The 25,237-nt window shown below is 42.5% G+C and overlaps 1 protein-coding gene across 2 annotated transcripts in view; it reads left to right on the top strand.

Moving 5' to 3' along the window:
• LOC142567911 (uncharacterized) overlaps positions 1–25,237 on the top strand; it is a 78,431-nt gene that overhangs the window by 17,965 nt on the left and 35,229 nt on the right. For both annotated transcript variants that reach the window (XM_075678002.1, XM_075678001.1), the window contains exon 5: positions 23,737–23,881. In XM_075678002.1, coding sequence (XP_075534117.1) covers positions 23,737–23,881 — 145 coding nt within the window. The remainder of the gene's footprint in view (positions 1–23,736; positions 23,882–25,237) is intronic.

Raw genomic sequence — 25,237 nt, 5'->3', positions numbered from 1 at the left:
AAACCTATCTTAATACATTTTATTGCATTTTCTGCACTATAAGTGTGGCTTATTAGGATTGTGTTATTTTGCTTGTTTGTGTCTGAATGTTCATTTTCTTTTTTTTTAGCCCCTTCTACAATTATGACTCATCGCTGACTTCTTGCTTGTCAGAACATCCACTAGATGATGCAGAAAGGCTGTGTATGCTGCTCAAATGAAGAGTTTGTTTTTCTTCAATTGTTCCTGTGTCTCTTGCTATAAAGCTGTCACCCTTGGAGGCTCGCATTGTTTTGTCCAAAGTATGAGAAATGATGCAGAAGCATGCAGGTTTCAAGGCTGACTGCAACCAAATTTTGGACCCCGTAAAAAGCCGGGTTTAAGGTACTATAGTGTAGATATAGTGCAGCCTCTGTGCAATATTTTACATTTCAAATACGAGTGGACACTTTATGATAATTTACATTTCAAATATGAGTGGACACTTTACGAAAAGCTAGCAAAAATAGATGTCTTTGATATTGAAACTGGAGAAGAAGAAAAACACCGCCGTTACTACTGGCTAGCTCTACATGGTCGATGCAGAACCCAGGACATTGAGAACTAGCATGGCTCTTTAACATCACCTTCAAGATTTCATGGCATTTTTGGCTCGCTGAACATCTCGGAGCTGATGGGCTGAAATTTGCATATTTGCTAACCACAGGATGCACAAGTACTCTGCTTAGGTGTCATTGAAAGGCTGTTACTGAGGGAATTAGATGAATACCAGCCCCGCAGATTTTACAAGATTGCCTCAATAATATATAACTAGCACTCACTTATGGCTACTTTAGTGAAATTAAAATTTCCTTGCCATTGACCCTTATAGAATCCTTCAGACAGTGAGCACGAAGTGGTGTTCAAGTGTTATGAAATATTTTAAAAGGCAGCACCAGTATTTTAATGAACTTGAAACTTGCGGCTGCATGCACTAGCTGTAGACTTACTACGGACCGAAGTGTACCACATAATCATTTTAACTAGGGAGAGCTTCAAAAGCACTATATTCTTAAAGTGAATGCTCTCTTTGGTTCACACACAGTGTGCATTACTACATAGATTTGTAGTAGAGGATGAAGCATGGAGAATGAAGCGACCAACTTATGTGAGAGTATGCAGCATTTCATTTGTGTAGCCGACTGTTCTAAAGTGTTTATTTACTGATATTTAAGGAAGTGTGGCCTTTGTATTGTAACCCATGGTTTACAGCTATGAAATTTGCTCTTCTTGGTGGACTTTTGGCATAGCTCAAGGGGGAGAAATGTTCATTTACAGAAAGGCACGCAGAGAGGTTTGCCTGGGCTATTGCTTGCTTACGGTTGGTAATATCAGAGTCCTTCCATGTTTTTCTGGTCACGAAACTCCGCCGTCACGCTATGGGAGAGGTTCATATGCTGCCCAAAGGTGCCGCGACGCGGCGCCACTGTGCCACAGAGGGCATCGTTCGCGTACCGAAATGCGTGCGCAGTGCGAGGCGAGCTGACTTTTCGGGTACCTTCTGTGCATGTGCTGTGCTATTTTTCGAGTGTTGGGCTGTTTGGTTGAAGTGGTGGGGTGGGACAACGATGCCGAACACGTGTTGCGTGCCTGGGTGCCGTTCCGGCTACAAGGGCACGACCGAAAAGGTGTCGTTGTTCTGTTTACATAATAACAAGGAGCAGCGCGAGAAATGGAAGCGGGCCATACCGCGGCAGGAAAGTGGCGGTTTTAATTTCGAATCGAAGTATACACGTGTGTGCGCGAAACACTTTGACGCCTCGGACATCGTCACTGCGTACAATTTCAACATCAACGGCGACGACGTGTCCCTGGAGCGTGAGAAGCCGACGCTGAACACATTTGCTTTATGCTTTGTTGCAACCTCAATTTGTGTTATACCAGGATAGAGTAGTTCACAGCAATAGCGCCCTTACCCCGACCATCTATGAAAGGTATAGCATTAGAATTCCTTTAAATGCAAGTGTTAAAACAGAATAATATGCATTGTTTTATTTTCCATTGTCCTTGAGTCTTGGCTAATGATGGGCTACAATTCTTCAATTGCACGTACTTTTAAGTCTATAAGCTGCTATGAGTAAGAAGGTTATTAGCACACTGTTAGCTACATTTGTATTGTGATTTGCTGAGCAAGTTTTGTCTGCATGTTTAAGTAACAGCTGAAGAAGTAGAAAGGTGGTATCTCTAACAAGCCATTTAAAAAAAATTGCTGTATTTGTGATGTGGCTACTTGTGTTCGTTTGAGAGTTCTTTAGCCGTGTGTTATGAAATGCTTATGCTTTACACTTTCTTGTTTATAGAAACAATCGACTATGCATTCTGTACTTATTGCCATTCGTTTGCTGGTGTTTGTTTCCTGCCTCCCAATGCATACCTCTCACGTTTGATCTTATTTCTTTATCCGTATTATATATGCTTTTAACAAACTTCTTGCATTGTGAATGGTGGACCATTTGTGACCGGACGCCTCCGTGCTATCTGTATTTCGCTCCGCTTATTTTACATGATAAATAAATGATCGTGCTTGTATTTTGTTTTTGCACCAACACGTTTTATTTATTTTCTTAATCGAATTATAAAGTTTTTCTTTTTCATTTTTCGACCATGATAAGAATATCAGGACCGGTGATTGCAACATTTTAACATATTGTAAATAGTTGCGAATTAAGAACCAAAATACCTAGTCTCGTCGTTTCTGCGTCGAAACCACGAGCAGTGAAGTGCTGGGCTTGCTGACGCTTCTAAACGACTGCTTGCTAAGGCAATTGCCTAATTACAGCTAGTTTCAACTGTGCAGGTCCTAACACTTCAGGTTCGCCTTAATCCGTTGTTAAAAGCCGCACCGAAGGCATTTAGCAGGATGCGTTGTTGGGCAAGTTGGTTCATTGTAATAGGAAACATTGGTTGCGCTTTCTAGACAATCACATGTAAGAAGACAGGACAGGTCTGTCTGTCTGTCCTGTCTTCTTACATGTGATTGTCTAGGAAGACATTTAGTAGCGAAGTTCGTCTTGCATTAATTCTACCGAAATCTTATTCAGAAATGACATCGCTTTGCAAGAAATCTTAAGCGCATGGAGCAGCTCAGTTCCCTTTTCTTTGTCATTAAGTATTCTACGGTAGCAGCCCTTTGCAATAGCAATTTCATTCTTTTGATCTCGTTATAAGATACTGCCCACAGAGTCCTTCTATGCCACAGTTTAACAGAAACTGAACAGCTGTGCTCGGCGAACAATCTGGCGCTATGCGCAACGGAGAATTGGCGCTTACTCCTCTGGTGATAAGTGGGACCACTGGCGTTTTGTTGCGAATGCGCGGTGTTTAACTTAAGGCAAATATTAAAAAGCGGAGCCCACCGAAGCGTTGAGGCGAACGGCGATGACGAAGAAATCCGGACCGGGACCGCCCGACCGTGTACAGCGGACGCACTTCGACGGGGGCGAAATGCAAAACACCTGTTTATTTAAATTTAGGTGCATTTTAAAGGATCCCAGGTGGTCAAAACTAATCCCGAGTCCCCCACTACGGCGTGCCTCATAATCGTATCGCGGTTCTGGCTCTTAAAATTCCAGATCTTTCTTCTTTTTGGTCTGAGACCGCCGCAAGCTCCATGTTATGAGCGGCTTTTCTTTTCGTCCCGTGCGCTCATATCATCGCAGAAGACACGCTCAGGCAGTAATTTATTTATATTCAATGTTAAAAATAGTTACGTGAAACTAAAGCGATCGTTGAGGAAGTTGAGAAAGCTAGAATACCGAGGCTGCCCCACACACAACCACAGCGGTAGCGGCGTTCGCATGCCCTCTCATGCACGGTTGCGCCTCTAGCGGCGGGCGCTGGCGCTATATGAAACTGAGGCGGCAGTTTCGTGACCAGAAAAAACATGGAAGGACTCTGGTAATATCGATTAATGATTAATCGGATTAAACATATCCCGCCAAACAATTGATCTTCATTGATGCGCACCTTTCATTTATTCAACCTAATCTGTTATACCTGTTCGATGAATCATTTTCGAGAGTTTGACAGGAGTGGTGCTAAAATTTTGCAATCATGCTGGAATGACAGAGCATGAGCAGTGACTGTGCGGCTGTGGTGGAGAGGTTGTCGACTGTTTTCATAAGTGATGCCAAGCCAAGCACTTCCCCTCTCTTCCCCCACACCGCACATGCAACCACGATGCGCCCGAAGCCAGTGGCTTGAAATGGCCTCGCAACTCAAGGCATAATATAGCAACCCAGTTGTTGATTGTCGTGCCACTCCTAGTCCACTAAAGATGTGGCACAGCATGCACGCCAGTTTGGAGCTTGTATTTTGACATGGTGATGGAGCTCACGTCGATTCCAGCAAACCTATAGCCTCCAAGTATCTATTCTCGCATTTTCGTTGTGTGGCCATTCAAAGAAAGTGTCAGTTTCACCAAACATCCCAGCTAATTGACACTTCTTCGCTCTGTATAGAAGAGCATGTGGTTTAAAATCCTAAATGAGTAATTTTGTTTTCCCCTGTGCATACTATTGCAATTTCTTGCATCTTTCAGTTGTATACTTCGCCTTTCACTTTTGCCATGTTTATTATTTCTTGTTTAACTGTACTGTACAGGGATCCACTAGTGCCATGTATGTAATTTAATTCTGAACTAAGTGCCATATTATAATATATTAGTCATTTCATAAGAAGCCTACAAACACTGACACCAAGGACAACATAGGGGAAATTACTTGTGCTTAATAAATGAAATGAAGAAACGATAAATTAGTGGAAATTAAAGTGGATGAAAAAACAACTTGCCGCAGGTGGGAACCGAACCCACAACCTTCGCATTTCGCGTGCGATGCTCTACCAATTGAGCTACCGCGGCGCTGTTTCCCCATCCACTTTCTTCGGTATTTATATGTCCTAGTAGAACCCTGGGAGTGTTAGCCAGCGCCATCACTCACAGACCTTGGCGGCGGACGTGGAACGTCCTTCTTGCCGCAGGCGTCACGAGAACGTGATCTTTTTGTGTGAAGGCAACTGGTCAATAAACCCACATATGCTACCTGAAGGCATCAATGTTGCCGGATTCGAGACTCTCATTATGTAATAAACGAGAAGAAAGGGGGTTAACCGAGGGTCCCGATTTTTATTAGTAATATCATAAGAAGCCAACAAACACTGACACCAAGGACAACATAGGGGAAATTACTTGTGCTTAATAAATGAAATGAAGAAACAATAAATTAATGGAAATTAAAGTGGATGAAAAAACAACTTGCCGCAGGTATGTCTACTTGATTTTAGGCCGTCATGTAGACAAGGGTGCTTTCAGGCATGGGGTTTTAGAAGCCTTCAATTCTCTGGGCAAGGGCTTAACATTTACTTCGGAAGTACCGGTAGATAATAAGCTACAGTTTCTTGATGTCAAGTTAAAATTCCTACCGGAACATGTGTGTTGGTCATTCTCACCCTGAGCTGGAAAACCGCTAATGAACTATGCTTCAAACCATTCCCCAGGCTTGTGAAGAATGGGATAGTCATTTCGTGTTTCTGGTCAGCGTTGTTGAAGTCATGTCACCACACTGTAAAGATTGCATTTTTTTAGCAAGTTGATAGGTTGAGAAAGGCTGGGTACCCGCTCGCTGTGATGCTGGCATCGTGCGCTAGACTAATGAAAGAACTTAAAAAGGATAAAGGACAATGCACAAAGAATCAAAGGCAGAAGGGTGTAGCTTCCAAGGTTTCAGTGATTCCGTATGTGCACGGCCTTTCACACAGACTTAAAAAGGTGGCTGGTAGTTATGCAGTAAAAGTTGTATTTTCGGCAAAAAACAAAATAGGTAGTGTGTGTTCTAAGTTTAAAAAGAATTTCGAAAGTAAGGATGATGTAAAGAAAGAATGTAGTGTTAAACATCCGCGCAAGAACCAATTTGTTGATTGCACGAAGAACGTTGTTTACCAGATTCCTATGACGTGTGGTCATGTGTACGTAGGGCAGACTGCGAGATGCATTAACACGAGGTTAAGGGAGCACTTGTCTAGTCTGAAAGGTCGCCCTTGTATGCATTTGGCAATGCATTGCCAAGAACATGATTGCTCACCTTGTCTTAGTAGCACAGACATTTTGTATAGGCATAGGAATGAAACCGCTAGGGAAATTGTGGAAGCACACTGGATTGAAAAACAAAAAGAAAAATGCATCAGCGATCCTTCTGTTTCATTGTTGGATAAAGAAAATTCGCTTCTATCATCACATCTTTAGCGCAATTTATTGTAAGTGGTTGTTTTATGCACCTCGCTGTTTTTATGTTGACCGGGTGGCTTTTGTCCACGTCCTTTTTTTTTTTTAAATCACAAGTGTTATATGTACTATTGTCGTGCTCTCTTGACTTGATCGCGCAAATCTGTGGGTATCATATGCGCTATAGGCGTGCTCTGTTGACTAGATCGCGCAGGTCTGTGGGTATTTAAGCAGGTGGTTCTTCAAAAATAAAACCAGTTGTTAGAAAGCACTCGTCCTTGTGTTGCCCCTATGTTTGCACACAAAAACTTTTAAGATGAATCTGTTCTAACTAGGCCGACTCACAGTTATGCTTCTGTCCATCACTACCCAGATAGCCAGATACATCCATTATATGTCCATATGGTACACCTTGGACCTTCAGTACATCGATTAGATATCCAGATTTATCCGAAAAACATTCTATGAATGTACTATCATCATCATCAGCCTGGTTACGCCCACTGCAGGGCAAAGGCCTCTCCCATACTTCTCCAACTACCCCGGTCATGTACTAATTGTGGCCATGTTGTCCCTGCAAACTTCTTAATCTCATCCGCCCACCTAACTTTCTGCCGCCCCCTGCTACGCTTCCCTTCCCTTGGAATCCAGTCCGTAACCCTTAATGACCATCGGTTGTCTTCCCTCCTCATTACATGTCCTGCCCATGCCCCCCCCCCCCATTTCTTTTTCTTGATTTCAACTAAGATGTCATTAACCTGCGTTTGTTCCCTGACCCAATCTGCTCTTTTCTTATCCCTTAACGTTACATCCATCATTCTACTTTCCATAGCTCATTGCGTCGTCCTCAATTTAAGTAGAACCCTTTTTGTAAGCCTCCAGGTTTCTGCCTCATACATGAGTACTGGTAAGACACAGCTGTTATACACTTTTCTCTTGAGGGATAATGGCAAGCTGCTATTCATGATCTGAGAATGCCTGCCAAACGTACCCCAGCCCATTCTTATTCTTCTGATTATTTCCGTCTCATGATCCGGATCCACTGTCACTACCTGTCCTAAGTAGATGTATTCCCTTACCACTTCCAGTGCCTCGCTACCTATCGTAAACTGCTGTTCTCTTCCGACACTGTTAAACATTACTTTAGTTTTCTGCAAATTAATTTTTATACCCACCTTTCTGCTTTGCCTCTCCAGGTCAGTGAGCATGCATTGCAGTTGGTCCCCTGAGTTAGTAAGCAAGGCAATAGACAGCTTTAGTATAGCGTACACTATTCCATTGCGTACGCTAAAAAATAGCGGATCGTCACTGCGCATGCGCTGAACGCTAAACGAAATAGCGGGTATAGCGGGCGTACGCAACGCAAACGAGTTAGCGTTAGCGTTTTTGCGGGGTTTGCGGAGCTTGCGGGAAACATGGCGGCGGTCCGGGCTGCCCACTTCGAATTGAATTTGGCGTTGCTTTTGTAAAATACACTTCGTTCGTAGCAAATGACTGTGTAAACGGCTTTCGCTTAGTCTCAGGCCGCTTCGACGACAGAGTATTATGGATAACCTCGTGGTGTTTTCGAGATCGCTTCTCGTTTCGAACGAGTCGAAGCCTAACGAAAGAAGCGTTCGAGATGTCAGCGCCACCTGTCGCGAAAGGCGCGAAATAGCCGCAACGACGGCATATGGCCTCTGAGATCCGAAGATATCGCCGGCCAACTAAAATTGTAGAAAACGTGCGCTGCTTAGCGTACGCTATATTATAGCGTATAGCGTACGCTATAGTTGCGGACGCTAAACTAAAACTGTCTAATATCATCAGTGAATCGCAAGTTACTAAGGTATTCCCCATTAACTCTTATCCCCAATTCTTCACAATCCAGGTCTCCGAATACCTCCTGCTGTGAATAGCATTGTAGAGATCGTGTCTCCCTGCCTGACGCCTTTCTTTATTGGGATTTTGTTGCTTTTTTTGTGGAGGACTACGGTGGCTGTGGAGCCGCTATAGATATCTTTCAGTATTTTTACATACAGCTCGTCTACAGCCTGATTCCGTAATGCCTCCATGACTGCTGAGGTTTCGACAGAATCAAGCGCTTTCTCGTAATAAATGACAGCTATATATAAGGGTTCTTTATATTCCACACATTTCTCTATCACCTGATTGATAGTGTGAATATGGTCTATTGTTGAGTAGCCTTTATGGAATCCTGCCTGGTCCTTTGGTTGACGGAAGTCTAAGGTGTTCCTGATTCTATTTGCAATTACCTTTGTAAATACTTTGTAGGCAACAGACAGCAAGCTGATTGGTCTATAATTTTTCAAGTCTTTGGTGTTCCCTTTCTTATGGATTAGGATTATGTTAGCGTTCTTCCAAGATTCCGGTACGCTCGAAGTCATGAGGCATTGCATATACAGGGTGGCCAGTTTCTCTAGAACAATCTGTCCACCATCCTTCAACAAATCCGCTGATACCTGATCCTCCCCAGCTGCCTTCCTTCTTTGCATTGCTCCCAAGGCTTTCTTTACTTCTTTCGTCATTACTTGTGGGATTTCAAACTCCTCTAGACTATTCTCTCTTCCATTATCGTTGCGGGTGCCACTGGTACTGTATAAATCTCTATAGAACTCCTCAGCCACTTGAACTATCTGATCCTTATTTAGTAATGATATTACCGGCTTTGTCTCTTAACGCATACATCTGATTCTTGCCTATTCTTAGTTTCTTCTTCACTGCTTTTACGCTTCCTCCGTTCCTGAGAGCATGTTCAATTCTATATATGCATAGAATACGTAGCATGTTCAATTCTATTGTATGTACTATGGATCATCGCAAATGCATCCAGAACATGTAAGTGGTACGTTGTGGAGATGTCAGGGCTGGATATATTCAACATCTAATAGACGTCCACAACATCCTGTAGATATATTTATTACATCTAATAGATATTCACAACATCCAATAGATATTTACTATATCTAATGGATATCCATATTAACCGTACTTACTTCCACAGGAAATCCATTGTACTACATATGGCTGTATCTGCAACATCTAATATATATTCACTGGATGTGCCTTCTATTCTTTTTGGCTGTTTCTTTTATTCGTCTTGCATGCATGCATTGGGCTTCTTAATTTGTTGTCCCAGACTGCTTGAGACGCTACTACAGCCAGCGATTATTGGCGTATACAGCTTCTCGGATAGTTCTGGACTGTTTGGGACAACAAATCAAAGTGCCGCTGTTACTAAGCAAAGAAAAACTCCGTTGTCACCACCAGCATTTTATTGTGAAACTTCTTATTGGTATCAACCGTTCGATAAGTACGTAAGGATGTACACAATATCTGCAGTGAAATACAATGGCAGACTGCCCCTCTCTCATGAAAATAAAGTGAACAGTAAAAATACAGCATAATGCCATCTCTTGGTTTCTGAAAGGCACAATGAGCACTTAACACACGAACCACACATACCACATATGCATAACAGCTAAGCATAAACATACTAAAGGATAAATAAAATGAGACATGAAAAGTAACGCTTGCAAAGGAACACTTATCACAGCGCAGTGTTAGTTGCATTCTCTCCGGTAAAATAAAACACAAATGCCACATTATGCGACTTAATTCTCATGAACAAAAACAAAAGCAGAATTCACGTATGGAAACGTCAAAGCACTATTTGACTAGCCTTGTATTCAGCAAAAGAAAGAAGAATAGAAACAACGTAGTGAAACATAAAGGAGAGCAACAGCTAAAGCTCAAACGAGCAGTATAACCTTTAGGAAGAACAATCTGAAAACCACCAATAGGTTAGCACAATGATAAATTCTGTAAGAGAAGCAGGCAACCCCCTGCAACCAAGGGGTGCCAAATTAGCTTCTCCATGAAGGAGAAAAATTTGGAACACAACTGCTGCATAAAAAAAAATAGTTATAACATATTGTTCTCACTCTTAGAAATGAAGACTGTAATAATGAGGAAGTCATTTTCCTTGAATAAGTAAGCATGCAGTATAAGTACAAAAATGGTATGCTCGATAAATTATTCGAGTAGAATAATTGTACCATATTTCCATGCAAGTGAGACTGCAGCCAATTCGTGTATAGATTCATGGATCATAAACAATCTCAACGTAGTTGCAGTTAGTGGTTACCTGGTACCACAGCACACTTGACATGCACTAGTCAACCAAATGCAGTGGTACCAGGCCACACCACGCTGCTGAGAGTGCTGAGCCACTTGTAGCAGTATCAAATCAATCCTGTCCTTTTAAACCGTCTCACTGCTTGCCGTACACTCAGCCTGACATCAGGTGAAAGGATTCTATATTTTTCACATTTTTGAAAACATATAGCACTACTTAAAATGCAAACAGGTGCCACGAAAGGCCAAAGCATTGATTCAGCTGATGCTGGAGACGAGCTGCTACATCTGCATCTCTGTAGCGTTATCTGGTTGGTGTTCATACACTGGGCTCAACATAGCAGCAATGGTTAAATGCATTGGCCCCCGCAGCAGTACCACCAGGGAAACATGTTGCAGTGAGTGCTCATCTTAAAGGGACACTAAAGGTTACTATTAAGTCAACGTGGACTGTTGAAGTACCATCACAGAAACCTCGAAACGCTTGTTTCGTGCCAAGGAGAGACTTATTTTAAGAGAAAATGTGTTCTGAAGCGTCCGCGTACCTCTAGCGCAGTTCAAATCGCCCGCCCTCCGATCGAGGAGTACTGACATCATGGTCTTATAGCGATGTTGCGCCATCGGTGAGTAGAACGGCGTCCGCAGACGGCGCTACGGCTTTTCTGCGCAAAACGCGAACGCGCGGCCAGAAACAGAGCCAAGACAGAGCCGACAGCAGAGCGAAAGCGCGAGTATGGTGGCTAGCGGAAGGAGAAACGAATTACGTCCCACATTACGTCCCACGGCACACGGAGAGTCCGTTTTCGTTAAACTATAGGCTGCGGCGAGCTCGCAGCGTGGTCGGCGTGGTCTATGAGAAGCGACGAGCCTTTTCGCACTCGCAACAGGGCATAAAAATGTGCGAATCGACGCAAAACTCGGCCTAGAAACGTGCTTCGCCACAGCCAGGGCTCAATACGACCCAAGCTGGCACGACCCAGATGTCGTTTCCCGCACCGCCACCAGGCGCCGCTACTATACCTCAAACTCCAGCGCAAGACGACCATAAGCTGGTACTTCATTCTATGACGCTAACTTCGACGCTCGTCGCAATGGACCCTGACACCGACAGATTGGCTCGCGACGGTGGGCTCAACTTCAGCGATTTGAGCACCGACGAGCGCGACCTGCTGCTGAGGGCTCGCACTGCCGGCGTTGTTGCGTACTACGACGGCGGCCTCGACACCGGCTCTCCGGAGCGGGAAAGCAACGAGGACTTCCCACGACATCACATGGACGTGGCATTCTCGCTGCTTGTTCCAAATGAAAGTTTCGCGAGCCAGCAGAACCCTCACAGCACGACGCGATAACGAAACTACTGAAACTCCAAAGCGTGCACGGCGCAGAGTCGAGCGCGCAGAGTCGAGCGAAAACGAAACCTTTCGAACACCCATATTACTGAAGGGCAACGTCAAAATGTTATTTTTTCTTAGAATCGAATAGACGTAGACAAATAGCATTTTTTCCCGTCTTATAATCGAATGAAATGATATGTTTAATACGAGTAGTTGAGTATTAGTAACACAAATTATGAGGAGTCCTTTTGTCATCGGGCTAGTACCGGAATGTCGCTGGGGGGTCTCAAATCGTGTTATGCATTTATCTCAATTTCTTGGTTACTAAAGCTCTGTTCGCGATTATATTGACGCCTTAGACGTTCTAGAACATTGCTCTACCACTTTAACTTGAGTTTCTGGTAACCTTTAGTGTCCCTTTAAGGTTGCCACTTCGAAGGAAACAATGTTTTTGGGTGCTGAAGATAGTGAGGCTTAGCCTTGTAGTCATTACTGTGACAAGTAAGACCGCTACCAGTTTCAAAAGAGGATGAAAATTTGTCAGCACTCCTAAAAGCACATGGTACGATGCTGTGGAGGTGGAGGGCGAATCGTACTTAGAAGATCACTCTCTTTCTGGCTGGCTTGAGCATGCTAAACCTGAAAAAGAGGACAGAATCTTTACAACGACGCAAACACATCGCTTATTACTTACCCCGCATTCAGATATTCACCCTTACTTGAAGCCCATGCTTGACTGTCACTATAACGACAGATGCGAACGTACCCAAGATACTCGCTGTCTCTTCTTGGGCGCGTTCGCATCGTGCTTTATCTTGACCAAACCAAGCATGGGCTTCAAGTTAAGGCACATTTCTAAATGTGCGGGTAAGACATACAAGGTAGCTTAAGATGCCTAAAGTAACAGGTTTTCAGCTTCTCTAAATTCAGTGATTAGGTTAAAATCCCAGAGTATAAATCCACACCTATAGCATCTTTATCATGGAGGTAGATCTAAGGCATCTGCTTAAATAGTACCACCGACAATAAAATTTTTCCTTGCAAGCACTAGAGCACAGCAAAGCTTTATATAATGTGCAAAGATCGGCTGTTCAAGAACACGTGAAAGTATGTGGCTTGTGCCTACAAATGACACAAGCACATAATACTTGACGCTATACACAGGAGCTATGTAAACGTACAGAGGAGCAACAAAGCGTGCAAAATATAACGTAGCTCTACAGACAGCCCTTATTACAAAAGAGCTCCACTGGCAGGCAGAACAAAAGCAATGCATGAACGGTGACTATCTCACAACGCTGAGCACCAGTATCGAAAATGTGTGCCAGAACCACTGAAACCATCACGCCATTGTGCGCAAAACCTGTGGACCACGAGAAGCACATACAGTACAAGAAAGACCAGGACGAGTATGAGAAGCTGAACTGAAACACGGGACAAAGGAAGACAAACAAGATCGTCGCTTCTCTATCGCCATATGTTTCGGGTTGCAGTTCAGCTGTTCAAACTTGTCCTAGCTATGAACCAATTGGCTCATTTTAATTGGCTGAGAACACCACCGACATGACTTAAAGGGTACTGCCAAAACGCTGGGCATTTGCATTGTGCATCAGCTTTTCCGGCTCATGCTAAGCACTCATTACCGGCATAAAAGAGAAGGAAGTACAAAAACAAACTGCCAACTTACCTTGAAAACCATGTGCCTGCTGATGACCAGACACCACTGTAGACATGGCGAGAATAAGAAATGAAGTGTCACAGCATCAGCACCGCAACCTAAAAGTGGTTTGTTGTGAGAACAGAAAGGTCGGCACTATCTTGCTATCATCTTCTGCAGCCCTTCAGGGAGCACAGCATAGAGCAGCATGGCTCAGCACCAGCACCTGGAACACAAGCTCACATGTGCCCGCATATGCTTGCTTGCTGCGCCATTGCAATGGCTGCACTTATGGTGACGTATGACAGGCACGCAACAGTGAGAATAATTGATAATTAGACAATAATGATGCATAAGATCTCTTTAAATCATTTAAGTTTTCTGACATCTTTAAACACCATTTTTCATTTAGTGCGAAATTTGTGGCGTGCTTCCAGTTCCTTGCTTTCGAGCATGCTTTTACACACATGGCCTCTGAGATGGAGTGTCAAGTGTCAGAGGCCACACAATAACTTCCACACAGGAAGTTTGCCACTGTTTCAAAAAGTTTGGTGGTGCTCAACAAAAGTAGAGTGCCTTGATATAATTTTCATGCAGTTTTTTCTACTATATATATATCGGTATTCCCAAACATACTGCTACTTGTTTTTTCAATTACTTTCCCGAAGTCAGAAATAAAGTGAAGTGAAGTGAAATGTATTCTTCTTTTCAAGGAAAAGAGGGGACCGGAACAAAAGGCAGTAGCTCCTGATGAGCCCCCAGTACCCATACAGTTGGCAGTAATAATATAAAGGCCAAGAAAAAATGTACATAGAAGGTGCGACAAATATGTCAAAACAATGCTACAATGCGCACAGTGAAACTTAATTAGGGAAAAAGACAAACATGTATAAACAAACGGTAGATTAAATTTTTGTACATTTGAATTTCGCCTTCAACCAAACGTCGTTTCGTGTTTTTATTGAACACATTTTCAGATCAAAAGAAATCATCAGTAGAGGGAAATTTGTTGAGGGTGTTGGGTACTTGAAAATTTAGCTTTTGTCTACCATAATTTGTGCACGTTTGCGGAACTTGTAGTTTTACTTCACGAAGGTTGTAATTTATGGTACTGTCAGTAACAGTACAAACGGTTTCGATGAATGTACTGCAACAGCCGTAGATAATACACTTGGTCAGCTTGTAGTATGCGATGTTCAATAAACAAGGGTCGGATACGTAATTTTTGTGGTGCACCGTAATAGCCCTCAATAGCATGCAAGGCTCTTTTTTGTAGCAGTATAGTAGTTTATGGTAATTTGAAGACGTATTTGTACCCCATACAAGATTACAATATGACAGTTTTGAGAAAAACAGTGCGTTATACATTGACACCGTTAACCAAACAGGCAAGAGTTTAGAAATCCTAAAAAGCAGACCAACAGTTTTGCTTACCGTATTTACACGACTGTAAGTAGACTCGAATGTAAGTCGACCTCCCCATATCGTGCAACAGGGAAAAAAAGACATGGAGAGCATACCCAAGGGCGTGTTCGATAACGAAAATTTATTAGTAGCTGACGTGGTCACTGGACTACTCATCTTCACTAGTGCTGCCATCGTCATCGTTGCTACAGTCCCACAGCGCGTCGTCGTCCCGCGAAATTTCACATTTGGCAAACGACTGCACCACGACATCTTGTGGAACAGCAGCCCACGCCGAATGCACCCAACCACACGCAGCCGTCAGGGAGGCTCTTTTGACAGGTCCGGTTGGCGTAATTTCCCGGTCTTCTGCCGCCAGCCACTCGTACTCACGGCAGAGCAGCTCCTTAAAAGGCGAAGATCCGGGCTTCTTTCATGACCACGTCGCACTTCACTGGCAGTGACCGATCGTGCATTTCAGCGACGTACGCTGCAAGCTTAGCCTACAGCTCCGGAAAGCATCGAGACTTCAGCACGTCAGAAATTCCTCACTTGCCATCACAGGTGAAAATTTCGCTTCGCTGCAGTCGCCACTCTCGCACCACCCGTTCAGAAACATGGAACTTGTGGCCCGCTGCGCAGCAATTTGTTTCTTTGGCGTAAAGGATGGCAGCCCTCTTGAACGCTGCTGTGAACGAGTGCCGAATTATTAGTGGGCTTGGAGCACTCATGACGACTGAGGAAGCATAGAAGTAGCACGTAGCCGGCAGTCAAGTGGAACGTGTCAAACCAATGCCTTTCGTCAAGAAAGCTAAGCGCAACAGGCAAAGAGAAACCCACGAGCAGTGTCTGCTCTTCCATGAACTACCGATGCTCCCCGCAAGCGCCGCCGTTCTGAGGGTGCTGCCGCGAATGGAACAGCGGCACTTCCATCAACTATCGACGCCTTCTCATGAGTGTTGTGTGCACTGTAAAACTGTCAAAAATGTTGAAAAACTCTTCCGAAAAGCGAACAAACATGCGGGATAGCAAAAAGCTATGGGTGGGGCCATAGAGCAAACATAAAATTGTAACTAAATTGTAGCTCCTGTTGGTCTCGGTTTTTTGGTGGCGCCATGTTTTGGTTTCGATTGTAAGTCGACCCTCCACTTCAGATTTTCAAATTTAAAAAAGTGGTTGACTTACAATCATGTAAATATGGTAGTTCAGAAGCAAGTTTTGAGATATGTACAGGCCAAGAAAGATTTTTGTTAAACCACACGCCGAGAAATTTTTTAGAAGAAACCTGACTGATCTTTGTATTATCATAATGAATCTGTGTAGAATAACATTCCACGGTGTTGATCGGCTTGAAAAGAATATATTTTGTTTTATATATATATTTAAACTAAGCTTATTGCATGTAACCAAATCATGAAGCTTCAATATATAAGTTTTAACTGTACTTTGGAGGGTGAGTAATGAGCGGGAAGAAAAAAAAAAGATTTGTGTCATCAGCGTACATTACCAGATCTGGAGAATTATATATATCGGCTAGATCATTGATATATGTAATGAATAATGAAGGCCCAAGTATTGATCCCTGTTGGACATCATGCATTATTGTCTGTATATCGGAAGAGGTGTTATTTTCTGACTTCTTGTCTCTTGTGTGTTCGCACTCCCCACATATTGTGGGCATTACGGAAAAGTGGCTTCACAATGGCGTCCATGATTCTGAATTCACTCCCCCAGGCTATGTAGCGATACGAGCGGATCAACGGAATAGTAAAGGCGGAGGGGTCGCTCTTATCGTTCGATCTGACATTAAGTTCTCCGTTATGAAGGTGCCAGCAGAAATTGAATCTGTCTGGTGCAAAATTTTTCTTAATGAACAGTCCATTGTAATCAGCATTCTTTATCGTCCGCCAGGTTCATCTGTCGATGTATTGCGCATCCTTAATGATTATTTGAACATACAAACATTCAAACTGTCTAATCTTATTTTGATGGGCGATTTCAACGCACCAGGTATCCATTGGCCATCATTTACGTTTTCTGGTCGGGATACATCCGTCTGTCAAGAATTGCTGAACATTTCCTTGTTCTTCGATTTAAAGCAAATTGTTAACGAAGCAACAAGAGGTGACTCGCTGCTTGACTTGGTCTTTCTCGGTTCAAATATTTATCAGTGTGGTTTTGAATGTGATATTGTTGATGGAATTTCGGACCACAAGGCTGTGGTAGTTACTATTAACTGTCCTGTTTTCGCGCCGCTGTCGACTTTCACCACATTTCCTGATTTCGCTCGCGCTGACGATATTGCTATCACCGATTTTCTTGCTTTTTCTTTCGATGCATTTCACACGATTAGTCACATGGGTGACATCAACGAACTAGTCAGAAAATTTGAAGCTATTGTCAGTGACAGCATGCAACGTTTTGTTCCGCTAAAAACAAAGAAAAAGGACCTCAAAGTACCCTGGATGACACGGGATATCCTTCACGTATCACGCCGCGTTGGATGCCTCAGGCGCGTGAAGTGTTTATCAGACCCTGATAGTGCCATCAGGTTTCGTAGGGCAAAGGAAAAACTGCAAGTAATTACAAAATCGGCAAAAGATCGTTTTTTCAATGTCCAGTTAGGAAATCTTCTAAAAACTAATCCTCGCAAATTTTGGCACTCTGTCTTGCCAACAGAGTCTACATCAGCATCTATAATCGTCAATGATGAAACAACTAATGATCCGTTAATAATTGCTGATGCTTTTAATGCCTACTTTAAATCTGTGTTTTCATCAGATACCCACAAAGTTCCATTCTTTGACCCTCCTAAAGTGACAACTTTGATTACTGATATCATGATTAATGAGCATGGTGTACTAAACCTAATACTACAGTTAGACACTAAAAAATCAACCAGTCCTGATGGTATACCCAATTCATTTCTCGTTCGTTATTGTGGTTTGCTCGCTACCTAACCATCATCTTTCAAAAGTCCCTCAATACCGGCATTGTTCCATCCTCATGGAAGCTGGGCAAAGTCCATCCATTATTCAAATCTGGTAATAAACAGCTCTTATCTAATTATAGACCTATTTCATTAACATCATATTCATGTAAGATGCTGGAGCACATAATTCACAAACATATAGTGGAATTTCTGGAATCTAATAACATGCTTTCTAACTTTCAGCACGGTTTTAGGAAAGGTTTCAGCACCTTAACACAACTAGTAGAATTCTCACACGACATCCTCTGCACCCTTGATATCGGCACCCAGGTCGACACTATATTTGTAGATTTTTCCAAGGCTTTCGATACAGTACTGCATTCTAATCTCTTAATAAAGCTTGACATGATCTTGAAAAATTCTCACTTGGTTAGTTGGATTGCCAGTTTCCTTTCTCATCGGTCACAGTTCGTATGTTATAATTCAACTAATTCCTCTTCTGTTGACGTGTCACCTGGTGTACCCCAAGGGTCGGTTCTTGGTCCTTTACTATTTCTACTATACATTAATGACTTACCTCGAAACGTCACTTCACACATACGCCTTTATGCGGAAGACTGTGTTTTGTATCACGTGATTAACACACCAGAAGATCATCTTGCACTAAATTCCTCATTTGTCACCTTCTGTACCTGGTGCAACACTTGGCAGATGAAAATAAATTTTACTAAAACTGTGATAATGTCATTTTCTAATAGTGCCTCTCCTTCCATTGACCAATTACACTTTCAACGACTTATCCTTGCACAGGGTCTCAGAATACAAGTATCTTGGTGTCATATTTACCACTAACATGTCCTGGTCAAAACACATTAATTTCATTTGCACTAAAGCACTCCAGAAACTCGGGTATTTGAGGCGCAATTTTAACAATTCTCCAAAGGAAACTAAGTTACTAATGTATAAAACTTTAATTCGCCCAATCGTAGATTATGCTTCTCCTGTCTGGAACCCTCATAAGCAGTGCGACATTTACTCCATTGAGAGCATACAACAAAAATCAATTCGGTTCACATATCGTCGCTATGATCACTATTTTTCACCCTCTCATGCCTTATCTTCCTTGAACCTAACCCCTTTATCCATACGCCGTCACATTGAGTAATTGAAGTTTCTGCATGGCATCGTCAATTTTTCTTATCGTGTCTCACATCCCATATATATTCCTTCAGACATTCCTTGGTCAAGTAGGAGTCACCATAACCTTAATATTAGGCCTTACTTTGCTCGATCTAATAAATTTAAATACCGCTTTTCCCACGTACTATTGAATTCTGGAACTTAATTCCCGGAACAATTAGGTCACTGCCATTAAACAATTTCCTGTTAAAAGTTAACCACACCTGATTTTATGTATTTTTCGTTACAGTGTGTTCACTCATTCTCGTTTTTGTACTGACTCTTAGTGTTGCTGTTATTTTGAGTTTCATTTGTGTCATCTGCCTTATTCTTGTGAATTTTTAATATGTTATTGTTTACTTTTTTTTTGTGGGACTTATTTTTGTCTAACCCACTCCTGCAATAGCCCCATAAAGGGGCTGCAGTATGTATAAATAAATAAATAAATAAATAAATAAAATGAGAGGTAGTTTAGTAGAGTCTAGGAAAGTAAAAAGGCTTTCCAAGAACTCAAAAATTGTGATTTGTTACCCGGAGGGGGTTTATACATAGCAACAACGATTATAGATTGTAAGGATATAGCTAAGCACTCAACGTTGGGATATGTGACCGTAACATCAGTAACCACAGAGTGCGAATGACATTTTTTAACATATACAGCAAGGCCACCACCTCTTCCATGGGGCCTTGATAAACCATTGTAAGTATAGTCATCGAAGCAACACTCGTCACCATCAGTGCCAAACCATGTTTTCAGATAAAAGCATAACATCAAACTCCACCGACAGCGACCCTAGAAATAAATCAAGATCGTCATGCTTGTTTTTCATGTTACGGATATTTAAATGAAAAGCTGAATAATATATTTTGCTGCTACTTTTAAAACTAGAATTAAAATGGTCAGTTTGTATCTAGTACAGGCAGGTGGAAAAAGCATCGTGATAAGTCAGGAATGATGAGCATTCTGCCAAAGCAATGTTGTTATCTAGTCATCTTCGCCAGATCAGCCAGGTCCTGAATCCTAACAGCGTCCATGTGTTCATCTTTCCACACGAAAACCTTGCCCCCGCTTGTCCAGACAAACTTCCATGCCACTTCTTTCTTGCGGGCAATAGCGGCACCAAGCAGCGGTTTGTTAGTCTGCGTAAGATGCTCGTTTACATAAACGCTGTCGGCCCCAGATAAGCCGAGCTGGTCATTTGTAACCTTTTGCTTCCTGGCCTTGGCAAGAAACGCATGACGCTTATCTCTCCAAACGAAGCGAATCAAGATATTGGTCTCGCCTGGCTCGCGCGTTGGGATCCGGTGACACGTGTCAATGTCATGGCTAGCAACTGGTTCTTTAAGAACATTGCCGATTTCCTTGACAATGTCAACAGGATTCTCGTCTGACTTGTTGCCTTTTATTTCCAAGGTATTTAACCTGGTATACTGCTCCAGCTCTTCAACTCTGCGCGTTAGGCGCCTGTTTTCATTTTGCAGGGTTTCATTGATCTTAATCAGCTCCCCAATTTCCTGTCGAAGTGCCTTCACGTCAGCACCGATTGCCTTTGTTTCGTCACTCCTGTCACTACAAAATTTAACACTGTCCTTTGCACTATGCAACCCTAATCTCATTTCCCGTTTGAAGTCTGCAAGAGACTTGATAATTTCCTTAGCATTGCCAGCCATTCTTAGAGATTACATGCACACATACAGTCAAGGTTGGGCAGCAGTGTGCAGCAATGGAACAAGTGACTACTATTTCAACAATGCGCAGGTTTCACCTGTGCAAAACGGGTGGGTGAACGAACTTGTAGACTGCTGGCGCACCTCTGCCAAACTGAACTTCCACCCATGATACCGTTCGTTATAAAGGCAGCAGGTACGAGCCTCTCACGCTGATTGGTGGGCTGTGCGGCGATGCGTCAAGTAGCTGAGAAGCCGGGCTGTTGAATCAGCGATCTTGACACTGTGCCGAACGAAATGAAAGACCGTTTCTCTGGTCCAAACGTAAGTGCCCCCGACATATACCTAAATATGAGCTGTCATTTCCTGCTTTGTCTGCTCCTTTTGTACGAGAGATGCATCGCAACCATATCCATATTTATGCTCAGCCACTCTCAGTGACCTGGCCGGAGCCATCATCTTCTCAGCGAGAGCCACCAATGTCAGATTAAAGACGTCCCACCCAATGACATTGATGGTTGGAGAATTTGCAGCTTTTCGTGCTGCTGTTCATCTCATTAGCCAACACAACCTGGTGCATATTTCTGCCATTCAAAAGCAGCTCTGCAGTTTTTACTATCAGCACTGCAGAATGGACCCACAAAAACAACTGATATATGTATGGTAAGGGAATGGCTTCACATTTTGGCTGACATCATGTCACTTTCAGTGGCTTCCAGGCACCTGTTATGCTATAGTTAATTTTATCATAATCGCAAATTGAACAAATTGGTAAGGATTCATCTTAAACAGCACCACTTAAGACGGGAACGAGCGCATGTCTTGTTTTCTGTTGCTTGTCGCTGCCTTAAGCAGTGCTGTTTAAGACGGTTATAGTAGTTAACAAGCACTACAGCGAGGCTACTCAGCTTATGAGAACTACACACGAGAACGAATCACTTTATCAAGATCAGATGGATGGAGCTAAGAATATTCATATGTTTGTACAAAATATGTTATCTGCATTGAATGCATGAAATGTCCAAACAACTGACTGCTTGCTCTGAGCTTTTAAAAAAACTACATCTTCAAATCCCATTTTTCTTACCCAACACAAGGCAATCCTACTTTATTGGCTGTGATTGGCTGTGGCTAGGTGTAGCCTTTATGAAGTAATTTGCCTGGATGGCCAATGTTCCAGTATCTCTTGTTTAGTGGGGGAGATAACAGTGAGCTTTTGTCAAACAGAGTTTAACTAGGTTTTTTCTTTCAGCACTGTGGTGTACAAGAAGAGGTGTCATTGCATGGCAAAAGGACTAGTTGTAGAGCAGATATGGGAGTTCCAAGGAGCACAGATGGGCTGCTACAACTTGATAGTACCTCATACAGAGGAGGAGGAGGTGAAGGGTTTCATAGATGCGGAAAATTCAGAATTGGGAGTGGTCAGCCAGTGTGAAACATAGCATTGTATGGTAGTGCCATCTCTCGATTCTTCCTGCAACAGCCAACAACGCTGCCTGTGATGGCTGTCATGGTGATGAGACTCTTAAATGCATTCTTGACAATTGTCCAAAACATAATGTCCTGAGGTGATTGCTCATGACTGTCCTAGCTAGCATATCAGACCACTTTCAGTATGAATAATGGAATTAAATGCCGACATCACGTGCCACTGCGCAGCAGAGCGTGATGAAAGTATTATCATGCATTCTGACGGTGACAGACCTGTACAATTTCCATGCTGATTGGTGCTACGTGCGTCAATCACAGGGCTTGTGTGTTTGTGGTGCCTGTTTCACTCAGTTTCCTTAATTTCTTTACGTATCACCCTCTCCCCTCCCCCCCCCCCCCCCGCCTTCACCTCCACTGTAGGGCGTAAGTGAATTTCTGTTTTGGCTGATCTCCTTGCCTCTCCCCTTTCTTTCATTTTTGTTTCTTTCATGTCCTTAAGCAGTTAACAGTCGTTTTATTGTGTAGTGTGTACAGTTGGGTTTTGCTTATTTCAATTATGCACCAACTGCATCCACTGGAGGTTCTCTTATATATATTTCAGTATATGTAGTTCTGGAGCTTCTGATTTTTTATAAACTTTTTGTTTGGGTGTTGATACTAAAGCTCGGTTTAGTGCTTTCAACAAGTTAGAGGGGCACTAGAGAGCAACAGTAAAATCAATTTAGATGGCGAAGTTGATTTTACGAAATGTCATTTTGTTCATCTGACAGAAAAAAGTTGGCTAATTACTACTGGAGTAAATGAAGGCCAAATTTTCCTTTAATGAATTTTGCCTTTTAAAACTCTGCACTGGTACAGTGGTGCGATGTAAAGAATATTGGACTGCTTTTTTTTTTTCTATTTTGGCCATTTTAGAGCAGGAAAAGTTCTTGAAACTTGCTAGCTTGTCTTTGATTATTGATAGAGTTAGGCAATTGACTAGACCTGATAAATGTAGTCAAAATCACAGATGTTACAGCAGTGTTTTTTAAAATGTGGAAATCAACCTAAAATAATGGTGGTGCCCAGTTTGTCTTTCATTGTTGCATTTCTTCTGCTGTGCAAAGCCTCCACTCACTCTGGTATAGAGAGGCCACGTTGCTATAGTAGCAGTGCACTTCTCTGATTCAACTGAAAGGGATGCTAAGGAGAGAACACTAAATCAGTTTAGGCTCATATAGTTTGTTTTCAAAACTATATTTACATATTGAAATTGTGGTAATACATTGATTGCTTGAATAGGAAACAAAACGAAACTTCCATTCTCAAAATTTTGAGCTGAAACTCCAGTACTGGTGCATCGGTCTGTCGTCGCGGAGTTCATATTGTCTTTCTGTATTTGGGCCATTGTGGCATTGTGAAACTTCTCAATACTGGCAGACTTTATTCTTTGACTCCTTCAGAATTACAATGTACTTCATCTTCACTGAAAAAAGGAATCGGCTAGACGTGATAAAAGGTGGTTGAAGTCTGTGGCATCACAGTGCGCCAGTGCAGAAACTTAAAGAGGGGTGATGCCACCAGTCTTTCATTCTCGCATCTGTTCTCGCTTATCAAGCATCCTCATGGTCATATAGTAGAAGTTGCTTATTCGGTGCACTGTAGAAGGGTTTAATTTGCTAATATATAACTCGTGCTCTTAGTGTTTCTTTAAACTCCCTGTTTAGTTTATTACAATGTTAATCAACCACCAATTCAACGAGCTACTTTTGTACAGGTTCTGGATGATGTGCTGGCTTCACTGGAACTGTGCTCTGCACGTGATAAACCCGAGCCCACTGGCCGCAGCCCACAGTCACGCAGTGATCGCAAGCAAGACAAAGAACAACTTTATAGCAACCTGTTTATGCAAGCAATGTCTAGTGAGTGAATGGTGGTTAGCAGGGTTGTTATTCTTTGGCTTGTTATTGTCGTCAGCCTAATTTATGTTCACTCCAGGAGGAAAAAATGTCTAGGCGATCTTCAATTCTGTCTTTCAACAACCAATCCCATCTTCTGCCTGCAAATTTTCTAATTTCATCACACCATCTAGTTCTCTGCCGTCCTTAACTGCATTTCACTTCTCTTGGCACCCAATCTGTTGTTTAATATACCACTGGTTGTCTCGTGTTACATGATCTGCCTTAACTCAATTTCTTCCTCCTAATCTCCACTAAATTATAGGCTACTCCTGTCTGATTTCTAAGCCACACCACTGTCTTTCTGTCTTTTAACATTAAGCCTAACATTCTTTTGTTCCATTGCTAAATGCACTGTCCTTAGCTTGTTCTCGTGTTTTGCTACTTTACACCAAGTTGGATATTTTGGAAACCTCTTAGCTACAACAATTTTTGTGCTCTTTACTACCTAGCTGTATTTTGACTACTTCAGGTATCCAGTACAACAGGTATGCAAGTAACACTGGGTCTTTTAAAGGGTCATGTTAATGCACTAGGTAGCATGACTATGCCTTGAGATGTCCCAAGTATTTGTTTCCAGTGATGCATTAAAATGCAATACTTCAGTGTTGTCAACTTACTTATTTTGCTGGTGAGTAGATAGTGGTTACGCATATGCATTATGGTGATAATTTAGTTAATGTGGCTACTTTGTAGTTGACTTTCCTTGTCTGTAATTGTGGCTGGCCATTGTTTGGGCTACTTCTGGGAATTTATCGCCTGCTTTTTTGGATTGGGACTTGCTTGTAGGAGCTGTTTATATTGGTTTGATTCCCAGTGCAACAACTTTGAGATTGGATGCTTTCATACCAGTCTTGTCATTGTTTTCATCATCATGTTATTAGCATCAGCATGCCATCACTATTGTCGCTGTTGTCGTCGAGGTGCCATCATAGTCACCGCCGCCATTGTCGTCATGCATGTGCCAGTGTCATGCTGTCATCTTCAGGCATTGTTGTCACATGCACAGCTGCTCACCTCACATGGACCTAGAACTGACAGGCAGCCTAGCTGGTAATGATTCACTAAGAGGATGGCAGTGCAAGACAAGACAACAAAAAGGTAGGAAACATGATTGTTCTGATTGTTTCCTTGTCCACATCTTGTCTTGTGCTACCGTACTCGTAATGTGTACCTGTTTTGCCATCTGGTAACCTTTTGCGGAACCCCAAACAATACTAGACAACAACCATCTCTAATATTTTATACTATATCATTGATTCCTACAGTGCGTGGGATTGGCATAATGTTTTTATTTCGGGGCTAAGTGAGTCTTTGTAA

This window comes from Dermacentor variabilis, unplaced genomic scaffold (genome assembly GCF_050947875.1).
Source record: "Dermacentor variabilis isolate Ectoservices unplaced genomic scaffold, ASM5094787v1 scaffold_15, whole genome shotgun sequence".
NCBI lineage: Eukaryota > Metazoa > Arthropoda > Arachnida > Ixodida > Ixodidae > Dermacentor > Dermacentor variabilis.
Note: the sequence above shows the minus strand (reverse complement) of the source record. Positions and strands in the feature narration are given on the sequence as shown.